Source organism: Doryrhamphus excisus, linkage group LG18 (genome assembly GCF_037039965.1).
Source record: "Doryrhamphus excisus strain RoL-2023G ecotype Guam linkage group LG18, RoL_Dexc_Guam_v1.1, whole genome shotgun sequence".
Classification (NCBI taxonomy): domain Eukaryota; kingdom Metazoa; phylum Chordata; class Actinopteri; order Syngnathiformes; family Syngnathidae; genus Doryrhamphus; species Doryrhamphus excisus.
Window position 1 is genome coordinate 4,924,853 of NC_136374.1, and position 23,013 is coordinate 4,947,865.

General features: G+C 43.3%; 2 protein-coding genes across 3 annotated transcripts in view; one reads left to right on the forward strand and one right to left on the reverse strand.

Annotated features, from left to right (window-relative positions):
• Positions 1–13,825, forward strand: part of LOC131106551 (uncharacterized) — a 32,397-nt gene extending 18,572 nt beyond the window's left edge. The window contains exons 23-52 of the mRNA XM_078798709.1: positions 32–103; positions 186–272; positions 362–508; positions 568–677; positions 750–906; positions 2,110–2,286; positions 2,647–2,740; positions 2,783–2,847; positions 2,927–3,016; positions 3,133–3,228; positions 3,306–3,377; positions 4,768–4,854; positions 4,926–5,072; positions 5,425–5,492; positions 5,601–5,676; positions 5,746–5,828; positions 5,912–6,032; positions 6,098–6,274; positions 6,845–6,927; positions 6,994–7,042; positions 7,110–7,199; positions 7,330–7,425; positions 7,500–7,571; positions 7,655–7,741; positions 8,734–8,880; positions 11,328–11,476; positions 12,315–12,446; positions 12,549–12,651; positions 12,722–12,771; positions 13,321–13,825. Of these exons, the coding sequence (XP_078654835.1) occupies positions 32–103; positions 186–272; positions 362–508; positions 568–677; positions 750–906; positions 2,110–2,286; positions 2,647–2,740; positions 2,783–2,847; positions 2,927–3,016; positions 3,133–3,228; positions 3,306–3,377; positions 4,768–4,854; positions 4,926–5,072; positions 5,425–5,492; positions 5,601–5,676; positions 5,746–5,828; positions 5,912–6,032; positions 6,098–6,274; positions 6,845–6,927; positions 6,994–7,042; positions 7,110–7,199; positions 7,330–7,425; positions 7,500–7,571; positions 7,655–7,741; positions 8,734–8,880; positions 11,328–11,476; positions 12,315–12,446; positions 12,549–12,651; positions 12,722–12,771; positions 13,321–13,348 (3,012 nt within the window). The 3' untranslated portion in view covers positions 13,349–13,825. The remainder of the gene's footprint in view (positions 1–31; positions 104–185; positions 273–361; positions 509–567; positions 678–749; positions 907–2,109; positions 2,287–2,646; positions 2,741–2,782; positions 2,848–2,926; positions 3,017–3,132; positions 3,229–3,305; positions 3,378–4,767; positions 4,855–4,925; positions 5,073–5,424; positions 5,493–5,600; positions 5,677–5,745; positions 5,829–5,911; positions 6,033–6,097; positions 6,275–6,844; positions 6,928–6,993; positions 7,043–7,109; positions 7,200–7,329; positions 7,426–7,499; positions 7,572–7,654; positions 7,742–8,733; positions 8,881–11,327; positions 11,477–12,314; positions 12,447–12,548; positions 12,652–12,721; positions 12,772–13,320) is intronic.
• A 3,945-nt stretch (positions 13,826–17,770) lies between these two features.
• The window catches only part of LOC131106550 (low-density lipoprotein receptor-related protein 1-like), a 113,967-nt gene continuing 108,724 nt past the window's right edge, over positions 17,771–23,013 (reverse strand). Inside the window, exons 76-90 of one of the 2 annotated variants that reach the window (XM_058055730.2) lie at positions 22,701–22,969; positions 22,460–22,638; positions 22,281–22,387; positions 22,087–22,206; positions 21,506–21,682; positions 21,295–21,435; positions 21,061–21,234; positions 20,695–20,856; positions 20,435–20,618; positions 20,196–20,303; positions 19,416–19,489; positions 19,223–19,316; positions 19,033–19,071; positions 18,258–18,402; positions 17,771–17,957 (exon numbers count right to left, since the gene is read on the reverse strand). In XM_058055730.2, coding sequence (XP_057911713.2) covers positions 17,817–17,957; positions 18,258–18,402; positions 19,033–19,071; positions 19,223–19,316; positions 19,416–19,489; positions 20,196–20,303; positions 20,435–20,618; positions 20,695–20,856; positions 21,061–21,234; positions 21,295–21,435; positions 21,506–21,682; positions 22,087–22,206; positions 22,281–22,387; positions 22,460–22,638; positions 22,701–22,969 — 2,114 coding nt within the window. In that variant the 3' untranslated portion in view covers positions 17,771–17,816. The remainder of the gene's footprint in view (positions 17,958–18,257; positions 18,403–19,032; positions 19,072–19,222; positions 19,317–19,415; positions 19,490–20,195; positions 20,304–20,434; positions 20,619–20,694; positions 20,857–21,060; positions 21,235–21,294; positions 21,436–21,505; positions 21,683–22,086; positions 22,207–22,280; positions 22,388–22,459; positions 22,639–22,700; positions 22,970–23,013) is intronic. The other variant, XM_058055731.2, reaches the window with a different exon arrangement.

Below are 23,013 nucleotides of genomic sequence, written 5' to 3' on the forward strand. Positions count from 1 at the left end.
TTTTATTATGACCCATGTGGCGTGTCAACAGGTGAAAAAGAGTGGAAAAGAGCCAAAAGTGGGAGCGGATATGCTTCTTGGAAAAACATCCCACAAAACTACTGTGAGACTACTAAGCATGGCAACTAGCCAAATAATAACCAGGGTATTGGCATCTGGGACTAACACGTCCATCTTTGCTGTAGGTGTGTGATCGCACGACATCACCTCAGTGGAATGAGGCGTTCTGCTTCCTGGTTCATGACCCTAGAGAAGAGAATCTTGTTGTCAAGGTAAGTTAACAATATTATTTTTAGTATTTCCACCATCTGATATCAACAAACTTGACTTGTATTACTACCTTTACACTTTGTTTCTCCAGCTCTCTCACAGCTGGACGTTGCCCATGGGTTCCTTAGTCGTCCCAATCAGAGAGCTGCTCTCGGAACCAGAACTGGTCCTGGATCAGTGGTTCCATCTGGATGGCGCCTCCCCAGAGAGTCAGATTCTTCTTCGAGCTGAACTCAAGGTAGGCGATCTCTCATTCTAGTCTTAAATCGCACCAGACTTCACATGGAATTGTTGCAGATGCTGATTCCGAGCAAATGTCCTCGTGGTGATCATGAGGCTAAATTCACTTCCAAAGACTCCGACCGCTCGACTGAGCAGCAGAAACGGGAGGCAGATGTGATGCAAAAGTGAGCGCTGCGTATATCCAAGCACACTAGTCTCAGGTCTTATTTGGTTTTCATGCTACATTGGGTTCTTAGGTCAAGTTTGGTGGACACTCCGGTAGAAACTCTTGTCTCCCAAGTGGCTTTGCAAGAAGATCTTGCTGAGGGGATGGACGATGCAAAGGAAGAAATATCAAGTCCCGCGGTGGTGAAACCTCTTCACACTTCTCCAGACCTCGACTTTGCCAGTCAGGTAAATGGTATAGTGAACACTAGCGGGCGTGCCTCTCACCCATTCAGCCGGGGTTGGGGACGTGGTTTGTGGACTATGTTTTGGGCGGCAAATAGAAGTTTCCTGCCTTGACATTTATTCTGTTCTTGGCGGTTGAAGAATAGAGTTCTGCTTGAGAGCAACACTCTGATGTCCTTTCAACTTCCATTTGATGTGGCAGTTGAAAGGAACGCGCAAGGTTGTCCCGAATATAAGACAATTCTTCTTTTCTTCTCTTCAATTTTGTTTTGGGAAAAATTGTTTGAAAACAATATTTTTTTAGATTTCGTTTTCAGTATCAGTGAAGTTTCCATTATATCATTATATTTTTTTGCATCTTGCTTGATCACCATTATCTTAAAGAAAGAAAGAATTATGATGCTAATGCTATATATATATATATGTGTGTGTGTGTCAAAGCTAACGCGTTAATGACACGTTAACAGAAGTTCCCTTTAACGGCGGCAAATATTTTGATGCGTGATTAAGGTGCGCTCCTCCTATAAACTCCCACCGTAGTTTGGTAGAAGCACGGTAACTATGTAGCCACGAGCTGGGAAATGGAGAAAGAAAAGAGTATTTAGATTGGTAAAGTTAGCTTCAAAGCCCTGGCAAATGGCTCTTGTAGCAAGACCAAAGTTATTTGTATCTACTGTGGCTGTGTTTGACTTATCACAGATTATATGGTCTGCCAGAGACTGGAGCAGTGCAGGTATTGTTTTTTGTCATATACAATGCTACTTTGGCATAAGAGTGGCCCAACTAAACAGTGCTTTTCATATTTTTACATCTCTCTGATGATTTTGGCATTGAACTGCCAGCTAAATTGGAGTTACAGCTGCTATTGACAGGCTGTCAATGTGATGACCGTGGCTGAAGTCCAGTGTTTTGCTAGCGTTAGCCATTTAGCATGGAACTACCACAATAATGCACATTAACACTCAAAGTCATCAAATCTTACCTTTATGGGCTCCCACATATTATCAGCATCCGGGAGCAAGTAAGACAAAAATATAAATAGAATACAATATCATTACTAAATGGATACATGTATATATACGTGTGTAATATATACAACTGTTAGTGAGCATTTGTTATTCAGAATTCATGGTACTGTTAAATGAAATGATTCATCGTGCGGAGATGCCCCAGAATGAGTGTCAAATGAGTGTCTTATCCATGCAGGGGCTAATGAGGATTGTCCTCATGGAGGCTCAGGATCTGGTTGCCAAGGACAACCTCATGGGTGGTATGAAGAAGGGCAAGAGTGACCCCTACGCAAAGATCGCTGTTGGAGAGGTGACATTTAAGAGCAACGTCATCAAGGAGGATCTCAGCCCTGTCTGGAACGAGATGTATCAGGTGCTGAGCATGCTTTCATCCCTTTTCAGGCATCCTGTCTGAGGGTGAGCTGGAGCCTATCCCAGCTGACTTTGGTCAAGCATATGTAGTTATTGTTAAGTGTGGACTACTTAGCAGTGAGGACAGTAGAAAGCTAGGAAAAAAATCCAAAGCATCGACCTTCACGACCTTGGTGGTCATCATCATGAACTTGGCATGTTTGTGTTCGATATCAAAATGAGTCTTATGCTGACAAAAATCACCAAAAGATTGGTTGAATCGCAAGCGATCATCCCGACATGTTTAAAGAGTGAAGATCCTAACCATCCAGTGTCACCAGTTACTTGCCATCCAAGCTACATTTTCTTCGGTCTCCAACAGGTGGTGCTGAGGCCTCAGCCCGGTCAGGAAGTAAATGTGGAGCTGTACGACAAAGACATGGACAAAGATGACTTTCTCGGAAGGCGAGGGTCCAGCAAAAATATTCAGCATGTTTGATTCTCACTACAACACTAAATGTCCTTTTTCTTTAGGTGCAGCGTCAGCGTGGCCGACATCATCCGCTCCCAGTGCTTAGACCAGGTGAGCAGACACAGCCCCTCACTGGATCTGGTCTCGTGTTGCAGTGCCGTGGCTCAGGAAGCGTGTACTTACTTTGCAGTGGTACACTCTCAACGATGTCAAGTCTGGCCGTGTTCGCCTCATACTGGAGTGGGTCCAAACATTGTCTCATCATGGCAGCCTGGACAGAGTAAGAGATTCATGACATTTACTCATGTTGCACATGTTAATATAGTATTTAAAGCTCTGTTGTCTTATATTCAGGTCCTCTTTCCTTTTATGTTATGATGTCCGTCTCATCTGCAGGTGATGCAGCTGCAGTCTTTGCAGTCCTTTGACAACAAGACAATTCCCTCTGCAGCTCTGCTCTTTGTTCACGTGGACAGAGCACATCTATTACCGGTAAGTCACTTCTTCCTTTGGGTTTTCTAAAAGCATAAATTGGCAAATGAGCAAACCCCAGATCTTTGTGTGTTTAGTTCAAGAAAAGTGGAAAGGAACCCAAGGCTGGTGCAGAGCTTGTTTTTGGCAACACAACCTACAGAACAAAGGTATGAACAATACAGAAACAAAGTGCAAAAAGAAGAAATGGGAGCGAGACAAAAAATATTTTGATTCAGCAATTTATTGCAAAAAAGCATTAAAGTGAAATAGGCTATTCATCAGCTGATCAAAAGAAAAATCTTGGCAAAAATGTCGTTTTCTGTCAGGTAATCACATTATCACAATCTCTTGATGGTAGGATTGTTGAGCAGCATCAGTAAGGTCTCTCACAGTGCGCCATTTCTGCTGAGGTTTTGTTGCAATTAGAATTTGAAACTTCTTCAAACATCCCAGGGGTTATGAAACAGTAGGAATGTCACAGGCCCCAACCCAGAGGATCCCTTTGGCTGTCCGCCCAGACACGGGACTTGACTTCATTTGGTCCTCAGCCCAAATGTGCAGTCCAATAACCATCACAGAAGTTATTAAAGGCTTCATCTCCATCAACCGAAACAGTCACTTTGGAATTTGCACAAGAGCACCAAACATGGGACATTGAAAGGCGGGAGACATTTTATACTCTGATGAGACGTTTCCGGTATAACCTGGGCTGCTTTTTCCTTCAATGGAACAATGGAGCTTCGTGTTGTGCAGGGGTGACAAACGGCAACTGGCTATGTGGATCTGTTGCAGGGGGCATCCCTCGTTGGTCGTGTGGTCATGACTGGCTTTTTTAACAGGACAAGGCTGCAGTTCACCATACCCACTTGACAAAAGACTTCTTCCTGAGGAATAAGCTCACTCTTTTGGAACATGCTGGGTGTTCCCGTGATCTAAATCCAATGGAGAACATTTGGGGATGGATGGCGAGGGAAGGTTACAAAAATGGACATCAGTTCAGGACAGTGGTTGCCCGCTGTGAAGCCATCTTCACCACCTGGAGCAACATTCCCACTAACCTCCTGGAAACATCTAGGGGGTTTCTGTTTGCTTAAAATTGGTCTCACTCCCATTTCTACTTTTTGCATTTTGAAGCTCTACTTGCATAAGATCCACAATGCAAAATGTTGCAATTTTTCAATTGGTCTTAACATTTTGATCGGTTGTGCAGAGTTAAATACCCATCACATTTTCAGAGGACTTTATGATAGGTAGGTACACAACAAGCAGAGCGTGCTGCCTCATGCAAGCTAATTATCCCTTTGTCGTTCTGACGGCCTGCCAGCTGGCCGTCTACTACCTACATGACAAAGCTGAAGTTTTATTTGCATGCTGAGACGTGTTATAAATCTTTGGAACGCTGCACGCTTCTGTAGATACTAATGTTAGAACAGCTTTCAACAGAACCAGAGCCATGCTTCCACTACCAAATCGTTGAAAGGCAGCTTTCCATTATTCTATTTAGTATACAGTCGCTAATTCATGCTGCTTCAATGGTGTGACCTTCTCCTTCGGAAGGTGTGTGATCGCTCCAGATCACCCGAGTGGAAGGAGGCCTTCTACTTTTTGGTCCATGACCCTGCTGATGAGATGCTGGTAATCAAGGTGAATAGTGATATGGAGTATTTACATCCCAAAGCCACTGTCAAAGTGTAACACGTGATACTATGGTTTAGCTGTCCAGTGCCTGGGACCAGCCGATGGGGTCTGTTGTAATTCCTGTGAAGGAGCTTCTGTCAGAACCTCAGCTGGTCTGGGATGAGTGGATGCCTCTGGATGGAGCCTTGCCTGAGAGTGAGATCCTACTGAGGGCTGAACTTAAGGTGGGACCCCACACACAATATACTGTATCTAATATCTCGGTCAATACCGTAATATCATTCATTCATTCATTCATTCATTCATTCATTCATTATCTACCGCTTTTCCTCACGAGGGTCGTGGGGTGCTGGAGCCTATCCCAGCTGTCTCTTGGCGAGAGGCGGGGTACACCCTGGACCAGCGGGGTACACCCTTGCCAGCCAATCACAGGGCACATATAGACAAACAACCATTCACACTCACATTCATATTCACATGCACGGGGAGAACATGCAAACTCCACACAGAGATGGCCGAGGATGGATACCGTAATATCACCCACAGAATATTCAATGGGATATTTATTGCTGACAGATCTTGAACTCGAGGATGACGGACGCTCCACAGCCTTGTGGTCCTGCTTCTCAGCTGCCATTTGATGAGTGAGTGCTTCATGCGTCATTGTGCATTTCACAATCAGGCTGCAAACTAATTCATTCATTCTGGGTGACTCTTGGTGGGAACTGATACCAGTGTGGGCTTTTTTGCAGTTTCTCTGCAGGAACCAACCAGCTGAAGCACTCAGAAGGAGCACAAGATGATGCAGGGTCACTTACAGTTCAGCCAGTGAGCCACAGCACACACACACTCCTGTTTGTTTCATCACCTTTTTAAGCTTCATGAAATGTGCCTCAGGTGGTGGAGGACGCAGCAGATGCAGAAGAGTGGCACCCCCAGTCGGACCTGCAGGAACCTACACAAGAAACCACAGCCGAGGAGTGAGCTGAGCATATCTGGATAACAAGGTTGTGGTGTCAGCACACAAGAAGTGTCTTGATCTTTCTGTCTTTGTGTTTTGCAGTGCTGCTTTGGATGACCTGGCCCAGTCCACCAGACCTGGTCTTCCTGCTCAACCCTCCAAGCCAGAAGATGATGTTTGTCCACAGCACACCTCCACCCCCAGCCTGGACTTTGCCACTGAGGTTTGTCTGTTGGGGGGTGGGGGTACCTGAAAGCTCATGAAATGTAATGTGTGCATGGTGTTTAGGGGTTGCTGAGAATTCACCTGCTGGAGGCCCAGAGTCTGGTGGCCAAGGACAACCTGATGGGGGGCATGGTGAAAGGCAAGAGTGATCCCTATGTCAAGATCAGCATCGGAAGCATTGCCTTCAAGAGTCACGTCATCAAGGAGAATCTCAACCCCATCTGGAACGAGATGTATGAGGTAAACGCCCCAAGGGAACCTTGTTGCCGAATAAACAACATCGTCGTTTGTCGGACGATCCACCAGGATGCACTACACCATGAATAGTAGTATCACGTTACCATTTTCAACATTTTCATCGGTGTAAACTTATATAGACACAGATCACCACATGCTTGGTTTAGCATACTAACAGTTAGCATGTTTACATTAAATCCACTTCTATAGGTATAAACCTACAAAAACACTTAGCGCTATCAAGTCAAGTTTTGGCATGCTAACAGTTTGTGTGTTAACATATCTGACATCCTGTTAGCTAGTTAGCATTTTAGATATTTTTATAACACATACAAAGATACTTAGTGCTATCATGCTCCTTGAATGCTAATAGTTAGCATGTTCCCATTACAGTTCTTTTCATATATACAGTATAAATTCACAAAGATACATAGCACTATAATTTCAGGTGCTAGCATGCTAACAGTTAGCATTTTACATTCTAAAAATACACTAGACAAGAAAACTAAAGGAAGCAACAGTAATAATGGAAAAAAGTTCTCTGCTTAACGTTTTATTGTGTTATTTTTCCAGGTGGTTTTGAACAACCACAGTGTCCAGGATGTCCACATTGAAGCATTTGACAAAGATTTAGATACTGATGACTTCCTGGGCAGGTGTGTGTCACCGTCTCCCCTATCTTGTTGTCACATCAATAACTTGGTGTTTCTCATGTTTCTCAGGTTCAGCGTGAAACTGAGTGAGGTCGTCAGATCCCAGTTGATAGACCAGGTTTGTCATGTTTTTTGTGCTGTAGTATTCTTATTGGTGTGTCAGGCTAACATTACTTGTGTTGCAGTGGTACACTTTGAATGATGTCAAGTCAGGGCGGGTTCACTTGATCCTGGAGTGGGTTCCTACTGTGTCACACGCCATCCAACTTGACAAGGTTTGCATCTGTATCATCCTGAGAGACGGTTCTGATATTTTGGGTTGCTTATTTGAATGGTAAAACTGTCATATATTGAATCAAAAGTTGATGAAAAGTCCTAAAGGTGTGGTCTTCATGCCCTGTGCAGGTACTGCAGCTTCAGTCTCTCCAGGCTTTCAAAAACAAAGTGGTCCTCTCTGCTGCTTTGCTCTTTGTTTACGTGGATCGAGCGCATTCGTTACCTGTAAGTCTCCTTGGCATAACAATCCCAAGTGGAAAAAATGGTAAAGGTCCTCATAAATGATGACATTTTTCCAGCTGAAGAAGAGTGGGAAGGAACCCAAAGCAGGAGCTGACCTTCTTCTTGGAGATATGAGCTACAAAACCAAAGTGAGACTCTTAAAGAGTGATGCACCATACACCATGAAATGTTCCGTTTATTTGTTATTGTTTATTCCACTATTTCTCTCCAGCTGTGTGACCGCACGACCAGTCCCCAGTGGGGGGAATCTTTTTACTTCCTGGTGCGTGACCCAAAACAGCAGATGCTTGTGCTCAAGGTAAGGCAATACGACATTTACATTCTTAGCTTTAGTAAAATTATCTTTATGAGTATCATAATTTAAACTTAATGACATGTTGACTGCAAACTAGCTAGGGAAATATAATTATAACACCTCAGTAAAACATACGTACAACATAGCGATCAGATTGATCTTATTTATCAAATTCATGAATAATAAATTAATTAATCAAAAGCACTAAATGAATACAGAGAATACATTTGAGAGAATCATTTATACATTTCATGAAGGAAAGGCGCAGTGTGGCAAATATTTAATAGTAATAATTTCTTAATGTTCCTAAATAAACTTTTTTACTCACAAACAATTACAATTTAAAAACAGTATGATAAATAAAGAAATCTTACCATGCTTTGTGTCAGTGTGAGAGGTCTCACTCGCTCAAATTTTGTATTTGTTGAACATATTTGTTGAGTTTAAGAGTTTATATGCTAATAATAAATTCAAATAGTAGTACAATAATATGCTGGATTATATTATAGTATATTGTGTTTTGAAATCATGGCCCATACTTCCAAAATTGATATTCCTTTAAATAAAATTTGGTGTAGTTATTGTAGTTGCACATCAAATCGTTTACCACAAAGAGATTTACCCTAAAACATAGATAAAAACTACATAGATAAAAACTAATTTCTCTCTCTGATTAAATTTGACATTTTCAGACAAAATGCGATTAATCCTGATTAAATATTTTAATCGATTGATCATCATTAATCATAATATTGTAATCATGAAAATATATCATGTAGTAAAAAATATATAGAAATTTCCAAGAATTATTATATAATATACTAGTTTATATGTAATATAATTAAATAATAAACATAATAAAAAATCTACGCACACATGTTTGTTTATAATAATATATACAAACAAAATATTAACAATAAAAAATAGTATAATAATAACATCAACACTGCTCATAGTGATATTATAGTGTTAATTTTTGTCATGTTTTCTTGCAGTTTTCCAGTGGCTGGGACCAGTCGATGGGTTCACTGGTGGTCTCGGTCAAGGAGCTGCTGGCTGCACCACAGCTGATCCTGGATCAGTGGTTCCACCTGGATGGAGCAGCGGCTGATAGTAAGGTCCTCCTAAGGCTTGAGCTCAAGGTGGGCATGAAAACACGACTCCAACCGATATGCACTTCACGGACTATATGTTGCTGATTGCACATTGCTTACAGACAGAACTTAGACAGTCTCCAAGGCAAGGGTGTGTTAGAAAGTGTTGCGTAGCAAAAAGCATCCGGTACGCTGCATATCATTCAGTTTGTGTTGTCTAACTGTGTCACAAGTTCAACTCAACGAATTATTATGGCCACAAAGTATCACCAAAAAAGCAAACAACGACCACTTAAGGCAGCACATGTTCAATTAGGACCAGCCAAACTATGAAAATAATTGTGTCTTATGGTCGTGAAAATATGGTACATACGTATAATGTGATAGTATATATTAGATGTGTGAATCTCAGCACTGAGGACGATTCGATACACAGCCAGTGTAACACCGCAGAGAATGATGGGCCAACTCATGTCCCGTGCAACATATTTATTGTGTTGCAAAGCCTGCAAACAAGGGAACATAGGTTAGTCATGGGCACACCATGTGTGTCTGCACACGTCTCATCATGTACTGACTAAACCTTTTCTTCGTCTTACAAATCAAATATTCCAACAAACAAAAGACAATATACTAGTTTACTTTATGAGCACATCTCAATAAACTCAAAATACACGTTTGCAATGTTCTCGACCACTGTTTCTTATCATTGTTATATTCTCTTTTCCATTACTCTCATGAAATGTATTTATACAGAACTGAAATTATAGTCACCCCTAATGAAATGACCAGGTATTTCACACTTCCACTGACTACAAGAAATTACATATTGTAGCTTTAACTCCACACAGAGCTATCATCCCAGTCCCATAATGGAATTAGCACTAGCATAGCACATGGGCACTTTAGCTTATACTTAGCTTACCTGTATTCACATGACCCCCGCATCGTCCAACACTACACATACAATTATAATTTACTGCTAATATGAATGCATTAGGAGGTAGGCTAATACAGTAGTGAGGAACAGAAAGTGTAAAACAACTTCTACCCATTTAAAATTATTTTTACACTTGAGAGACACACTTATTGCAGGGACTGAGAGGCGGCGGTAGACTTGTCCGTTTTGTGGGGTCCCCTTTTTAAGGGCGTCTGCATGTTTGTCCTGCTGCCGTTGTATGGCTTCTTAACGCGGCATTCTTTGCAAATGGTGGACGTTTTGTTGAGCTTTCCGCCGTTCTTTGAGAATATTTAGTGTTTCCAAACATACCATTTAAATGTTGCAGGGGGGTTAAATATAGAAACTTCCTCGCTGCTGCTTGCGTGCGAACGTCCATGCTGCGCACATTTTTTTATTATTTTCCACAGCCTTATTATATATGTTTAATGTAATGGATTTACTACGGTAATGCTACATCCTTCCACTTGGCAATATCATCCGTCGACATGGCCTCAACTTCCACAGCTACGCCGATGATATTCAATTATACATTTCTACCATCTCCATCAACTCCAACATCTACTCCACCCTCACCAACTGCTTAGCTGATATCAAAACTTGGATGGAACAAAATTTTCTGAAACTTAACAGTGACAAAACAGATATTATCATCATCGGTCCCAAAAACACCACAACACCCACCCATAACTTCTTTGACAGCGCCACCCTCACTCCATCCCCGCTCATCCGCAACCTTGGTATCTTCCTAGACCCCACATTTGAACCCCACATCAAACAGTTAACCCGGACTGCATTTTTCCATCTTAAGAACATAGCCCGACTCCGTCCATCACTTACATTCTCTGCCGCTGAATCTCTGATCCATGCATTCATCACAACCAGAATGGACTACTGCAACAGTATTCTCTACGGTACACCTTCCAAAACCCTCAACAAACTACAATATATTCAGAACCTCCTCACCTCCACCCGCTCCCGTCAACACATTACCCCTGTCCTCCAAAACCTCCACTGGCTTCCCATTCCCCAACACATTCACTTCAAAATTCTTCTCATCACCTACAACGCCTTCCACGATCTGACCCCCCATATCTCACAGGCCTGCTCCATCCCTCAATCCCCCGTGTCCCCTTCGCTCCTCAGACTCCAACCTCCTGGCACTCTCCTGTAAGACCAAGCTCCAAACCTGGGGAGACAGAGCCTTCTTCATCGCTGCCCCCTCTGGAACTCTTTGCCCCATTCACTCCGTGCTTGCCCTAACCTTCCGACCTTCAAAAAACAACTAAAAACGCACCTCTTTAAATCTGTTTTTAAAGTCCAACTTTTTATATCTGACTGCTGTGCCCCGCCCCGCTTTTACTCATGTTTTAACTGTGTATTAACCAATGAATGTTGTATTTTGGTGTGTCTTCTATTTTGTTTACTTGCTTTATTCAACTCCATTCTTCTGTAAAGTGTATTTGAGTATTTTGAAAAGCGCTATACAAATACAATGTATTATTATTATTATTATTAATGGAATTATTTTTAACAGATCCTGGAGTCCAGAATGGTGGAGATGATCAGTAGCGGGACGCTGCCTTGTGTAGCTCCCGGAAGTGGATCTGGGAACGGGCAGGTGAAGTTGTCGCTTTCCTATGACTCGCAAGACAACAAGCTGATCGTCATCATCCATGCCTGCAGGTGGGCACATACTTGGGGCTCACACACCCGCACCATCCAATGAGATCTAGTACCCGAGCCGTGTTAGCAAATGATGCCAGGAAGACATGAATGGTATTATATGACTACAAAGTCACATTCACACGACCCAAACTACCTTGGCAATCTACCGGGAGCTTGGCGTAATGGGCACCCTGCTCTAAATACTTTGACTTCAGTTTTGTAAAATGACTGCCGAGTTTTCATTTTTACTGTTGCTTGTTCTTTTTATTATATTTTTAGGATGTGCCGTGGGCCACAGGTCGCAAATGGGCCCCCGGCCACACTTTAGACACCTTGCCATAGAGACATAGACATAAGCACAGTCAGTCAGGTGGGAGATGGTTAAAATAAGAAACCAACAGTCTGACGCCGTGCTCGTTGGAGAAGGTGTAATGGTACAGCTGCTGCCTTTTAAGGCATAGGGTGCTGGTTTGACTCCAAACCAAGACCTTTTTTACATTTTATTTCTGTTAATTCGTATTCTTGGAGGCACCCCTCCTATGATAGTCATTTCTGGCCCTAAGCTGACCAGGGGCGGCCCCACACACGGTGGACCATTTTTGTTTACATAATATATGCAAGCCATATATTATTAATCATACTGTGACACTAAACACCATTTGGGGGTTTATTTGTCCCTTGCAGACCACATCAGTCTATTTGAGGATATCGACAAGGTGAAAATGTAAAGCTTGATGTAAAGAGTGCGCATACTTGAATGAAAAGACAACAGGCTCCACAGAAAGCCTCATTTCTAGCATACAATAATGAACAGGGTGACTGGAATGTTGGCTAAATGCTGTCTGTGTGCATACAGAGGTTTGTTGTGCGACAGCAAGGACGCGGTGGACAGCTATGTCTCCTTGTCGCTGCTGCCGGACAAAAGCAAAGCCACCAAGAGGAAGACGACTGTCAAGAAACGAGATCTCAACCCTGAATTTAAGGAAAGGTAACAGAATCAATCAGGTTATTTATATTAGATTTCACCAACATATTTACGTAGTTGTAAAAGACAACGCATACCGTATCATCTTTGGTGACCTTCCCATAGGTTTGACTACCAGCTGCCTGTGGAGGATGTCAAGTTGAAGCAGCTCAGTGTCTCAGTGAAGAATAACTCTGCCTCATTCAGAAGCCGTGACCTCATTGGACAGGTGATATGTCCTTTTATGATGACTTGGAGTGTGACATCCTTGCTTTTACTTCAATATAATCTTCTTGTAGGCGCTGATTGACTTGGCAGAGGTCGATCTCATGTCTGGAGTCACGGAGTGGTGAGCACAGCAGATGAACTCCTTTTCAATCACTCAATCAATCATTCAACAGACATCAGAGGTCTCCTACTGTGCAAAACTGACTTTTTACCATCATAGCAAAATGTGTCTCTCAAGCGGGGGTCTCAAACATAGTGGGTGACGATGGGCCGCATCAAGCACACCACAAAAAATACATAATAATAAAATATATAACATACTGTAGTGGCGCTGGGAACGGTTACTGGCTTCCCAGCATGCCGTGCGGGACTTGTTTTGTAAAAAGTTGCTAAAGTTATGTGTTTAGAGTTAAGCTCAAGTGCCTCTGACCTCCTCATGGAGAATTCACGCTTGCCACGGTATATATACAAAATATTTGGAATACACAGGGGGCCTGGGCCATGTCTCTGTATTAGTCCTTTTTATGGGTGCATTGGTGGGTTATTATTCAGTTTTTCACCATGCTCAGGGGGGTTGGATAGACCTCTACTGTATTCTTAAAGCACCATAGCGTCTTTTTTCCATTATAAAATATGTCACTCAAATGGAATGTTTCTTTCTTTGTTGCAGGTTCATTCTGAGAGGTGAGGCGGAGTAGTGAAGATAAAGGTGGCATGGCGCCATTGCTGCAGCTCACACAAAATGCCTTCTGCTTTCCACTTCCATATAATCGGACATCGCTGCCACACACACACACACACAACCAGCACACCTTGTTGTGACGTACGCTGTAAAACTCTCCACATATTAATATAAGAAAAATATATGAATATACACAAAGCGTGTCATGAAAAGATACTTGGTACTTAGTGGAGGAGCGTTTGATATGTGATAATAGAACAGGCAAAAGTGGTCTTGAAATTGTGTTGTGTCACATCTGTATGCCGCTTCAGTGTTAATTCTTCTTCTATGATACAGCACCTTGCTTGCTTGTGTTTGATGTGGCTTTTTCATGTCTATTTTTGTGCTTTGTATCAGTTTAATGCTTTAATCTTTGTTTTGTGCATATTTGCAAGTACTCTTGTACACCAGTAGAGTGTTGAAAGATGGGATATTAAAAATATTGCATATCTAATTTATTGTGGACCTCACAGCTAGGAGACCAGGGTTCAATTCCACCCTCGGCCATCTCTGTGTGGAGTTTGCATGTTCTCCCCGTGCATGCGTGGGTTTTCTCTGGGTATTCCGGTTTCCCCCCACATTCCAAAAACATGCTAGGTTAATTGGCGACTCCAAATTGTCCATAAATATGAATGTGAGTGTGAATGGTTGTTTGTCTATATGTGCCCTGTGATTGGCTGGCCACCAGTCCCGCTTGTACCCTGCCTCTCGCCCTAAGACAGCTGGGATAGGCTCCAGCACCCCCGCGACCCTTGTGAGGAAAAAGTGGTAGAAAATGAATGAATGAATGAATAACTTATTGTGTTGCTTTTGGGGCTTGGACATCTCTGTGTGGACTTTGCATGTATTAGGAGCAAACTCAGCAAAACTGACACTCCCTGGCTTCACCTCATAGGACACTGGACACTTGCCAACTCCAGTCACAAATCATCACCTAACAATATAATTAGCTGAAGGTATCGACCAACAACGAAAGATTGTTGTCTGTCCGCCTTTTATTGTTCTTTTCATGTTTCCACAGTTCTGCTGTCCCCACCCATGTCAAACATACAGCAAATATTGAACATTAGGGCGAGAAAGCGGGTTGGGTAATACCAAGTATTCAGCGGGGGAGGGGAGTTACATTACCGGATGATTAAACATGCTACTGTTTTGCTGGCAAATGATAAAGAAAATCATCAAGATATTAATGCAATATTAATGCACACGGCTCACGGTCAAGTAGTATACATGCACATGAGGCAAACATCGAACATTGACTAAAGACACATAGGTTACTCACCTTGCTTACGTGTAGCCATTTTTGCCTCAGTCGCGACGCTACTAAAATTATAATTATTTATTTAATCTCATAATTATGACTTTAGCACTTTCAATCATTTTGACTTTGTAACACGTAATTATGATTTTTTTATTTCACAATTTCTACTTTTTATGTCATAATTTCGACTCTTAACTGATAATTATGACTAACCATTGGGATTTTTTTTCAATGGCAGAAGTGGGCAAGAAAGACAGGTATGTGTCATAAAAATGTTTTCGATTTATAACACTGGTTGTTTTAAATAAACAAGACGGTGGCAAGACTGTTGTAGTGTCGTGTTGTAGTGAAGTGTTGTAACTTTGTGGTATTGTAGAAAAAAAAAACAATCATCAGAAATGTCTTCAATGTTTAGTCTGTGGTATAGCCCCCATTTTCCTGGTTTGGGTTCTGGCACTTATGGCTTGAAAGAAGGCAGGAAACACGGTCTTTTCTGTACAATTTTCAATTTATTTATAACAATATCTGTTATCGAGTTTGTAAAGTACTCCAGCAAAAATGAAACATTATTCTCTTTCCAGGAGAAAGTCTGAGCCTCCATGCATTGTGTACTATAAAAGCTATGTGTCATTATTTATTCCAAAGAAAAAGAAAGAAATCAACAACAATTAAGAACGACTGATGATGATCTTTAGCAAAAACTGCTGCTTGGGGAAACACAGTTGATTGTAGATATCTCTCCATACAAAGACATATACAACCCAGTATAATACGACTTGCTGACACGGAAGCAATGTCATAAAAACAAAAACAGTGGCTGTCCTTAACAATAACTGACAATCAGTGTTACATGCACTAAGATATGGCTGACATGTTTCTGACAGAAGCAGCATTTGGGGACAGAGGCTGAGCAGAATAAGGACAAGAGTGGTGGCGATAGCAGCAGCAGTTCCACGGGGGTGGGGGCGGGGGGTTTGGACGAAGCTCAAGAAACACAAATACCAAAACGACCTTTCTGCACTTGAAACACAAGAGGCGGTACAAAACGCTCACTCTGATCCACTAAGGCAAGGTTTGCCAAAGTCATGACCCAAAATGGGGGCCGGGTGAGGGTAAGATCTTATTTCATTGGCACTATTACGTTCATATACTGTATGTCATCTTCTGTGTTGTCATTTATTTACTGTGAATTTTACGGTAAGACATCCATTTCCAAGGCGCTGGAGCCTCACCCAACTGACTTTTTGTTTTGAGAGGTGGGGGACACCCTGGATTGCTCACCAGCCAATCACATGATACATGTATGACACTTCTCCGCACCAGCTGAGTAAAATTTGATCCGAATTTAAAGTTGAGGCACACACATCATTAAAAAAGTGTAAAAGGTTAAGTTCCTCAAAACTAATAAAACATAACATTCATGATGATTGGACACCACATGATTTTTAGTTATCAATACATATTCACTTCAGGTTTTATTCACGTGGAGTCATTTGGTGACATAACTATAGCCTAGCTATAGCAAAACATTTGTTCAAGGAGCTTCCGACCTTAATGAACACGCATGATGGCACTGGACACCAAAGGTAAAAAAGGTACTTTAATAATCGAACAATTCCAGCCATGAAATTTAGCCTCACGTTTAGATTTGCAGCTGGTGTTGGAAGCAAAACAGAATCCCGTGAACGTCAAAGGTATCTAATGTATTCACTCACACATCATAAAAATATAACTGTACAATGTTAAGCTCATGAAAAATGGTGTCAACAAAATGTGATATGTCAATGGTAGCAGTAGGATGGTGTGTTGACATAAAAGCGCTTCCTGTGCTAATTAATGCATGCAATGGTGCCGGACACAAGATAAAGGTACCTTAATAATGTAACCATGACAACCATGGAATTTCCATTTCACCTACCACTATTTCTAAATATACATAGACTAGAAGATCACGGCAGGTGTGGAGAATGTGTCATATACTTACGTAACATGCATGTTTTTGGCTGCTGAGTTAATGGCAGTAAATGGAAAAGTGTGAGCAACCCTGCAGTAAAGGGAGGAAAGTTACTCATGACTGACATGAATAAGAAAAGGTCCATCCTCACCTTCAACTGGAGGAAGGAAGACCCTGGAAGTCACATGACACTCACTTGCCCTCCTAACTGGCGGTGCCTTTTTTTGGTCCTCCTATTGTTTACCAGCCGGTTGCTTCATTACAACATCACCCGAGCCAGGAGCAAAGTCCTCCCTCTCCAACACACACCACACACACAAAAGCCGTGAAAAAAAACATCTCTGTATAAAATACTATTCAATTGGAATTCTGTGCAAGGAAGACAACACAATCATTTCCCACTCCGAGTGCCTTCACACTTGTCGCGTTTGGTTCACTTAAAAGGAACTCTGGTGCATTTGCTCTGCCAGTGAAAACACCCAGCATCCCAACCCATTCAGCTCTGGTGCGGTTGGCTTCTCGGACCGAAGACACGAAACGGTGTTAAAACCACAACAGAACGTCGGAAGTAGTCTCTCTCTTGTGTGTGACAATGGTACCCTTCAAAAGTATATATTAGAGGCTCTCTGCGAATACAAAAAAGGCTTGGTATTAATATGTGAGTTAGGTCATGGGAAGCTGTCCAATAAAGTCCTTTCTGTTCTTTACGCCACAGCCTTTGGGCCCAGGACAAAATAAGCCAACCTAAGAGGACACAATCTTGTCGAGAAGCGAAACGAAAAGAATTTTCACAACTTTGAGTTTTGCCTTTCTCGCTCAAAGTGCACACAAACAACAAACAGTTGGCACTGGTGAAATGGAACGACTTCTCTCTTTCTCTTTATACAATTCATACAAAAATAACAAGAAAAATACATTTGCTCCGATGACTTCTAATTGTCTCCTTTCCGTTTCATTTTGCACAGAGGTAGTGGCTATTTAGGTAAAGGGGAAGGGACACGCGGAAATTAAAAATTTCTTATAGAAAATGTTTTGTTTTTTTGACCGGAGGAAACTCAAAAGAAACAAAATATAATACTGCAATCACATACAAAAGTAGTCCTTCATTTTTGTACATTTTATACAGTGTTCACACGCTTTTTTGTGTCGTTTCTCTCTCTCGATTTTTTTGTTTGTGTTTTCTCTAAAAGGCCAGAACAGGGTGATTGGAATGGCATGACGGGCGGCGGCCTACGCCAGAGGGTCCACGAGAGGCTCTTCCTCTGCGCGGCACAGCAGCTCCTTCTTCTCGTCCGTGCTGGCCAGAGAGTTGCGGCTGTTGTGAGCACCCATGTACAGCGTGGCGTACACCGGATTGGTGAAGTTGGTAGGCTGTGAGGAAGTATAAAAGATCAGGCGGTGGGGTAGGAGTGTAACGGTACGTCAAGTCATAATATGGTACAGAGACATAAGTAGCACTACTAGTGGATGATAATAAACAACTATGTTAAATGTAAGCAACTAAGCAATGAGCAACTGTTTACAAAAAGGTGCAGCAAGGCATGCTGGGCAGTGTTGTAGTCAGTATTCAGTCCCCTTGCCTCCTTTCCTTTCCTTGAGCACACGAAATGTTTGCACTGAACCAAGATTATGTTGCATCGCTACACCCCGTTGTTAACATGACATCTCTACCTTGTCCGGATCCAGGGTGAAGTCCGCGTCTAACAACTCCCCGGCATCGTCATCAGGCTCGCCCTCGTAAATCTTGTAGGCGGGGTTTCCGATTTCAACATTCATGGCCCCATTGGTCATCCTTTGGTGCTGGAAACCCTTGGCTCTGCATGACACATAAAGATCCAGCTTTCAGATTCTTAACAAGCACATGGAGTGAAGACAGAGGCAGCTGAGAGAACGCAAAAGACACGCAAGCACAGACACAAACCTAGCGTTGGATTCAGAACTCAACACACAAAATGAACCATGACAATGCTTGGACACATTGCGAGCGACTCCATGGATTTAGGAGAGAGTTGGAAGAGCTCTCACACAATACACACTACAGCGTCGTGGCAGTAGGGATGAGCATCACATGTCCTGAATGTAGTGATGATCTTCTAACTGCAATATATGACAATCAATCATCTCCCTTTTCAGAGCAGAGACGCTCAGAGAAGGGAAAATGTCATTCCGAGCTAGATCGGCCTGTCCCGTGAGAGATGTCACGGTCCCAGTCCACCACCACCCGGTCGTCTGTTTTGGAGTTATGGACATGTTTTGCATGCCCATCCCTACCATGCGGTACAAAAAGACAAAGCATGATCGACAAACAGATCTATTTATTGCAGATCTGTCCTGCAGCTCCTAAAGAGGCAAGAGACGCTTATCACGGCAAACAAACACTACACATCAAGTAAGACCCATGGGAAAAGGGTAGAGGGAAGCAGAGAGCCCCCTCCGCAACTGTTACCGCAATCGTTTGGAGCCGGTTTTACTGGGCCGGCTAGACCTGAGGAGCAGAGGAGATGCCATTACAGTGCTGGTGCAAGGAAGGAAGGAAGGAAGGAAGGGAGGAAGGAAGGAAGGAAGGAATGAAGGAAGTGGAAAAAAGAACAAGAGAAACGGCACTTTTACTGTAAATATGTTGACCCTTGACTCACCCTCTCATCCTCCTCCTGTACCAGATCAGGGCTCCCGCAGCCAGCAGAACCAGCAGAAGCAAAAGGAGCACAGGGATCACGATGGAGGCGGTGCCTGCACACACACACACACACACACACACAATATACACAATACATGAACGTACACGTAAGCAGGTTTGAGTCACTGATGTGATGAAGTGCTTCTACTTACGTCCACTTGAACTGGTGGCACCTTCAGGCTCAGTGACTGACTCACAACGATGCCCCGCCCATCCATCAGAGCATCTACACACACACACACACACATCCATACATCCATAAGTCATAACATAGCAACCGTTTTTATGATAATAAAGCGGCATTAAGGATGAAGATGGTCTTGGGTTTTGTTTTTTTTCGATTTGCCTTATTTTGTCTTGTTTTTAATTGCAAAAACCAAAACCAGCTGCTGTCGAACACTATGACATCAGCAAACTCAGCTGACGTGCTTTTTCCACACATACACAAAGTCATGTTCACAGACAGTCAGGAATTAGGGGCTCCGATCGATTGGCCACAGATCGGTATCAGCCGATATCAGTGGAAAAAGGATGGGAACGACATCGGCCGAAAATTGCTCAGCCCATCAGCTCCTCCCCCGTTGTGGTATTGATATCGGCCAAGTTCACTCATGGATTATCGGTATCGGCAGCATAAAATCCTGATTGGAACATCCCCATCGGGAATCTCAAAACTCTTTGACGCTACACATAACTGCCAGCTGTGAAGCACTTTGGATACCATGAAAAGTGTACTTACAGTGTACAGTAAGTATGTACTGTGTGCACTACAAATACCGGATACTGTGACATTGGGAATGAAAGCATGATCCCTGGGCAGTCAACCCAAACGTCCATCTAGTTTCATTTCTGTAGTACTGTCCCTTAATATTACAATGAAAGGGTTGCTTTTGTGTGCTACTGTAATCAGGGATGCAGTACTGTTTGCTCACCTGCACTCAGGAAGGTGGGTATGTGGATTAATGGAACACTGGCCGTTTGCACAGTACTCATTTGTATCGCATGTGTAGCAGCTGGGCTGGATTCTTCCATTTGTGCATCTATTGAGGGCAGAAAAATGTGAGCAAAGTGTGTCCTCTTCTTCCTTCACACACCCGAAGTTAAGCAGAAAACACAAAAAAAACTCCACATTTTAGGACACAAGACTGTTTGTGTGTGAACGAGCTGTTACCGGCAGGTGAATTCCCCAGTCGAGGTAAACCTGTCCTTGGGGATACACTCTCCGTCGCGACAATAGTGACACTTGTCGATCTGGCATGTGCTGCCGGTGTACTGGGGCAGACAGCGGCACAGTTTGGAGCCGCTGGCGGTCTGCAGACACGTGCCTCTGTTCAGGCAGTGGCCTTCACAGCTTCCTATGCCCCCCAGACAGACACGTGATGGATCTTATCAATCGGTATTTTAAGATATGAGACGGTCAACAACACTCACGATACTGGCACTGGTCGCCCAGGAAGTCGTGAGGGCAGTTGCAGGTTGGCTGATTTCCTGCACTGACGGTACAGTTGCCTCCATTCATGCAGTAATTCCTACATGTGTGCAGGTTACAGTTCGGTCCCGTAAACCCTGGCAGACATCGGCAGGTAGGCGACCCTGTTGACATTCGGAGGGATAAATGATGAAGAAATGATGATGAAAGAAAACATCATTCTGTCATACATTTGCAGTTTGCTTAAATGCCACATGGAGATGCTCTATTTTAATCATGGGACTCTCCAAATTCCATGCTACTGTGCCCCCTAGAGGCTGTAAGCAGTAGAAATGCTATTTACAGTAACCATTATAGGTGCGTCCTACCTGTAGGAGAAGGTGTGCATGTTCCTCCGTTCTTGCAGTAGTCTCTGCACTGGTCAACCTCACATCGATCTCCTCCATAGTTGGGCTGGCAGCGACATTTGGCCTGCTTGTGAGCGTTGAGGAAGCAGCTTCCGCCGTTCAGACACTGGACCAGGCAGGGGCCACCGGGGGGCGCTGCAGGCATGTACATTGCGGTAAGTTTTGAATTTGTGCATTGTGTGTATGCTCACTTACAGATTGGCGAGAGCGTGGGAGCGGGCTGCCTCACGCATGTGCCGTTGTCCAACGTGTGAGCGTTGGGACACATGCACACTGGGCCACTGGGGCTCAGCAGGCACAGCCATTCGCATTTCTTTGGATCGCATGGGTTGGTCACTAGACAGACACAGAGCATCCAATAAAACACGCTTTTTGTTTACTGAGGAGGTTTTTCAGTGAAACTCACTCTCGGGTTGCTTGTTGCGGTGGAACAAAACCAAATCAGTGGCATGGTTCATTCTTGTGGTCAAGTTCTCTACGTGGCCTTTTCCAAATTTGTTTACACGGAAGACATGGTTGTTGATGTAGGTGATGCCGTAGATGTAGTCTTCAAATATGTCGATGCTGAAGGGTTGCTGCAGCTCTGCAAAAAACAATAGCATGCAATTCAAACCACTTTCGACAAAACATTGTACAATATGGCGTGTAACGTCAGCGGAATGGTTGACTTGAGGTGCAAAACTGTAAAACTGTAATTACTCTCTATAACATATATTTTGTGTTTATATTCTGGTGTATTATGTCTGGAAGAGATTCCAGTAATCCCGTACCATTTCACGCATTCACCCTGCTACAGTTTTTACTTTACGTATTTTTAAACCAACCGGAGTTTCTTGTGTTTCTGGGAGCGATCCCAGAAACACAAGAAACTGCCAATGCTAACGAGTGAGTCTTATGTCTACTATATTAGGTAATAGGAGTGTAAAGGTGACAGCATGGATGTTATTCCATGTCTAGAGGGCTCTAGTAACTTGAGCGTGACTCAACTGTTTTTGATGCTGTGTACGGCCACAACAGCATCACTGCCATTCAGCCTCACGCTGCCAATCAAGGAGAGCTTGGCATCAGCCCAGTACAGGCGCTGGTTGAAGTAGTCCACTGCAAGACCTGTCAAAAGGAGGGCAAGGATGAAAACAAATATGTTGAAATAAATTGGACCCAGAAGTGTATGCGTGTTTTACCAGTTGGCCACTGAATGTTTTCTTCCACCAGCGTCTCTCTCATAGTTCCGTCCATGGCGGCGGTCTCAATCTTTGGGTGGTTCCCCCAGTCGGCCCAGTACATTTTCCTAATGAACAATGAATTTCATTTGCATTACTCACTTATATGACTCAGCTCAAAATGTTTGTTCCCTGCTCACCCTCTCGGGGGGTTGACCACGATGGCGTGAGGCTCATCGATCATGCCAGAAATGAGAGTTTTGCGGTGTCCTCCACTGAGCTGAGCCACCTCGATGACATCTCGACCCGAGTCAGTCCAGTACAGGTTCCCCGCCACCCAGTCCACAGCGATACCCCGTGGCATAGTCAGATCAGGGATCTACATGAAAGCCCATTTCAGAACGGAACTTCTAATATCAGCCAGGTTTTGTATTTACAAACCTCCACGTTGGTGACCCGCGATTCGCTCTGACGTCGGTTCCGGTTGTTGTTAGGTGACGGCGATGAGGAAGAAGGCAACTCGTAGGAAGATATGCGCCCTGTGTGCCAGTTGGTCCAGTAAATGCGATTTGTCTTGATGTGCACATCCATGGCATCGATGCGCACGTTGGCATCGCCCTGGAAGACCTGCTCATAGCGCCAATTTGGCATGGAGGGGTCCAGCCCACGGATCTCATTGTCATCAGCGATGTAGAGAACTTGTCTCTGAGCTGGGAAGGAACCGGAGAAATGTTATTCGCTTAGAAAAATGCCA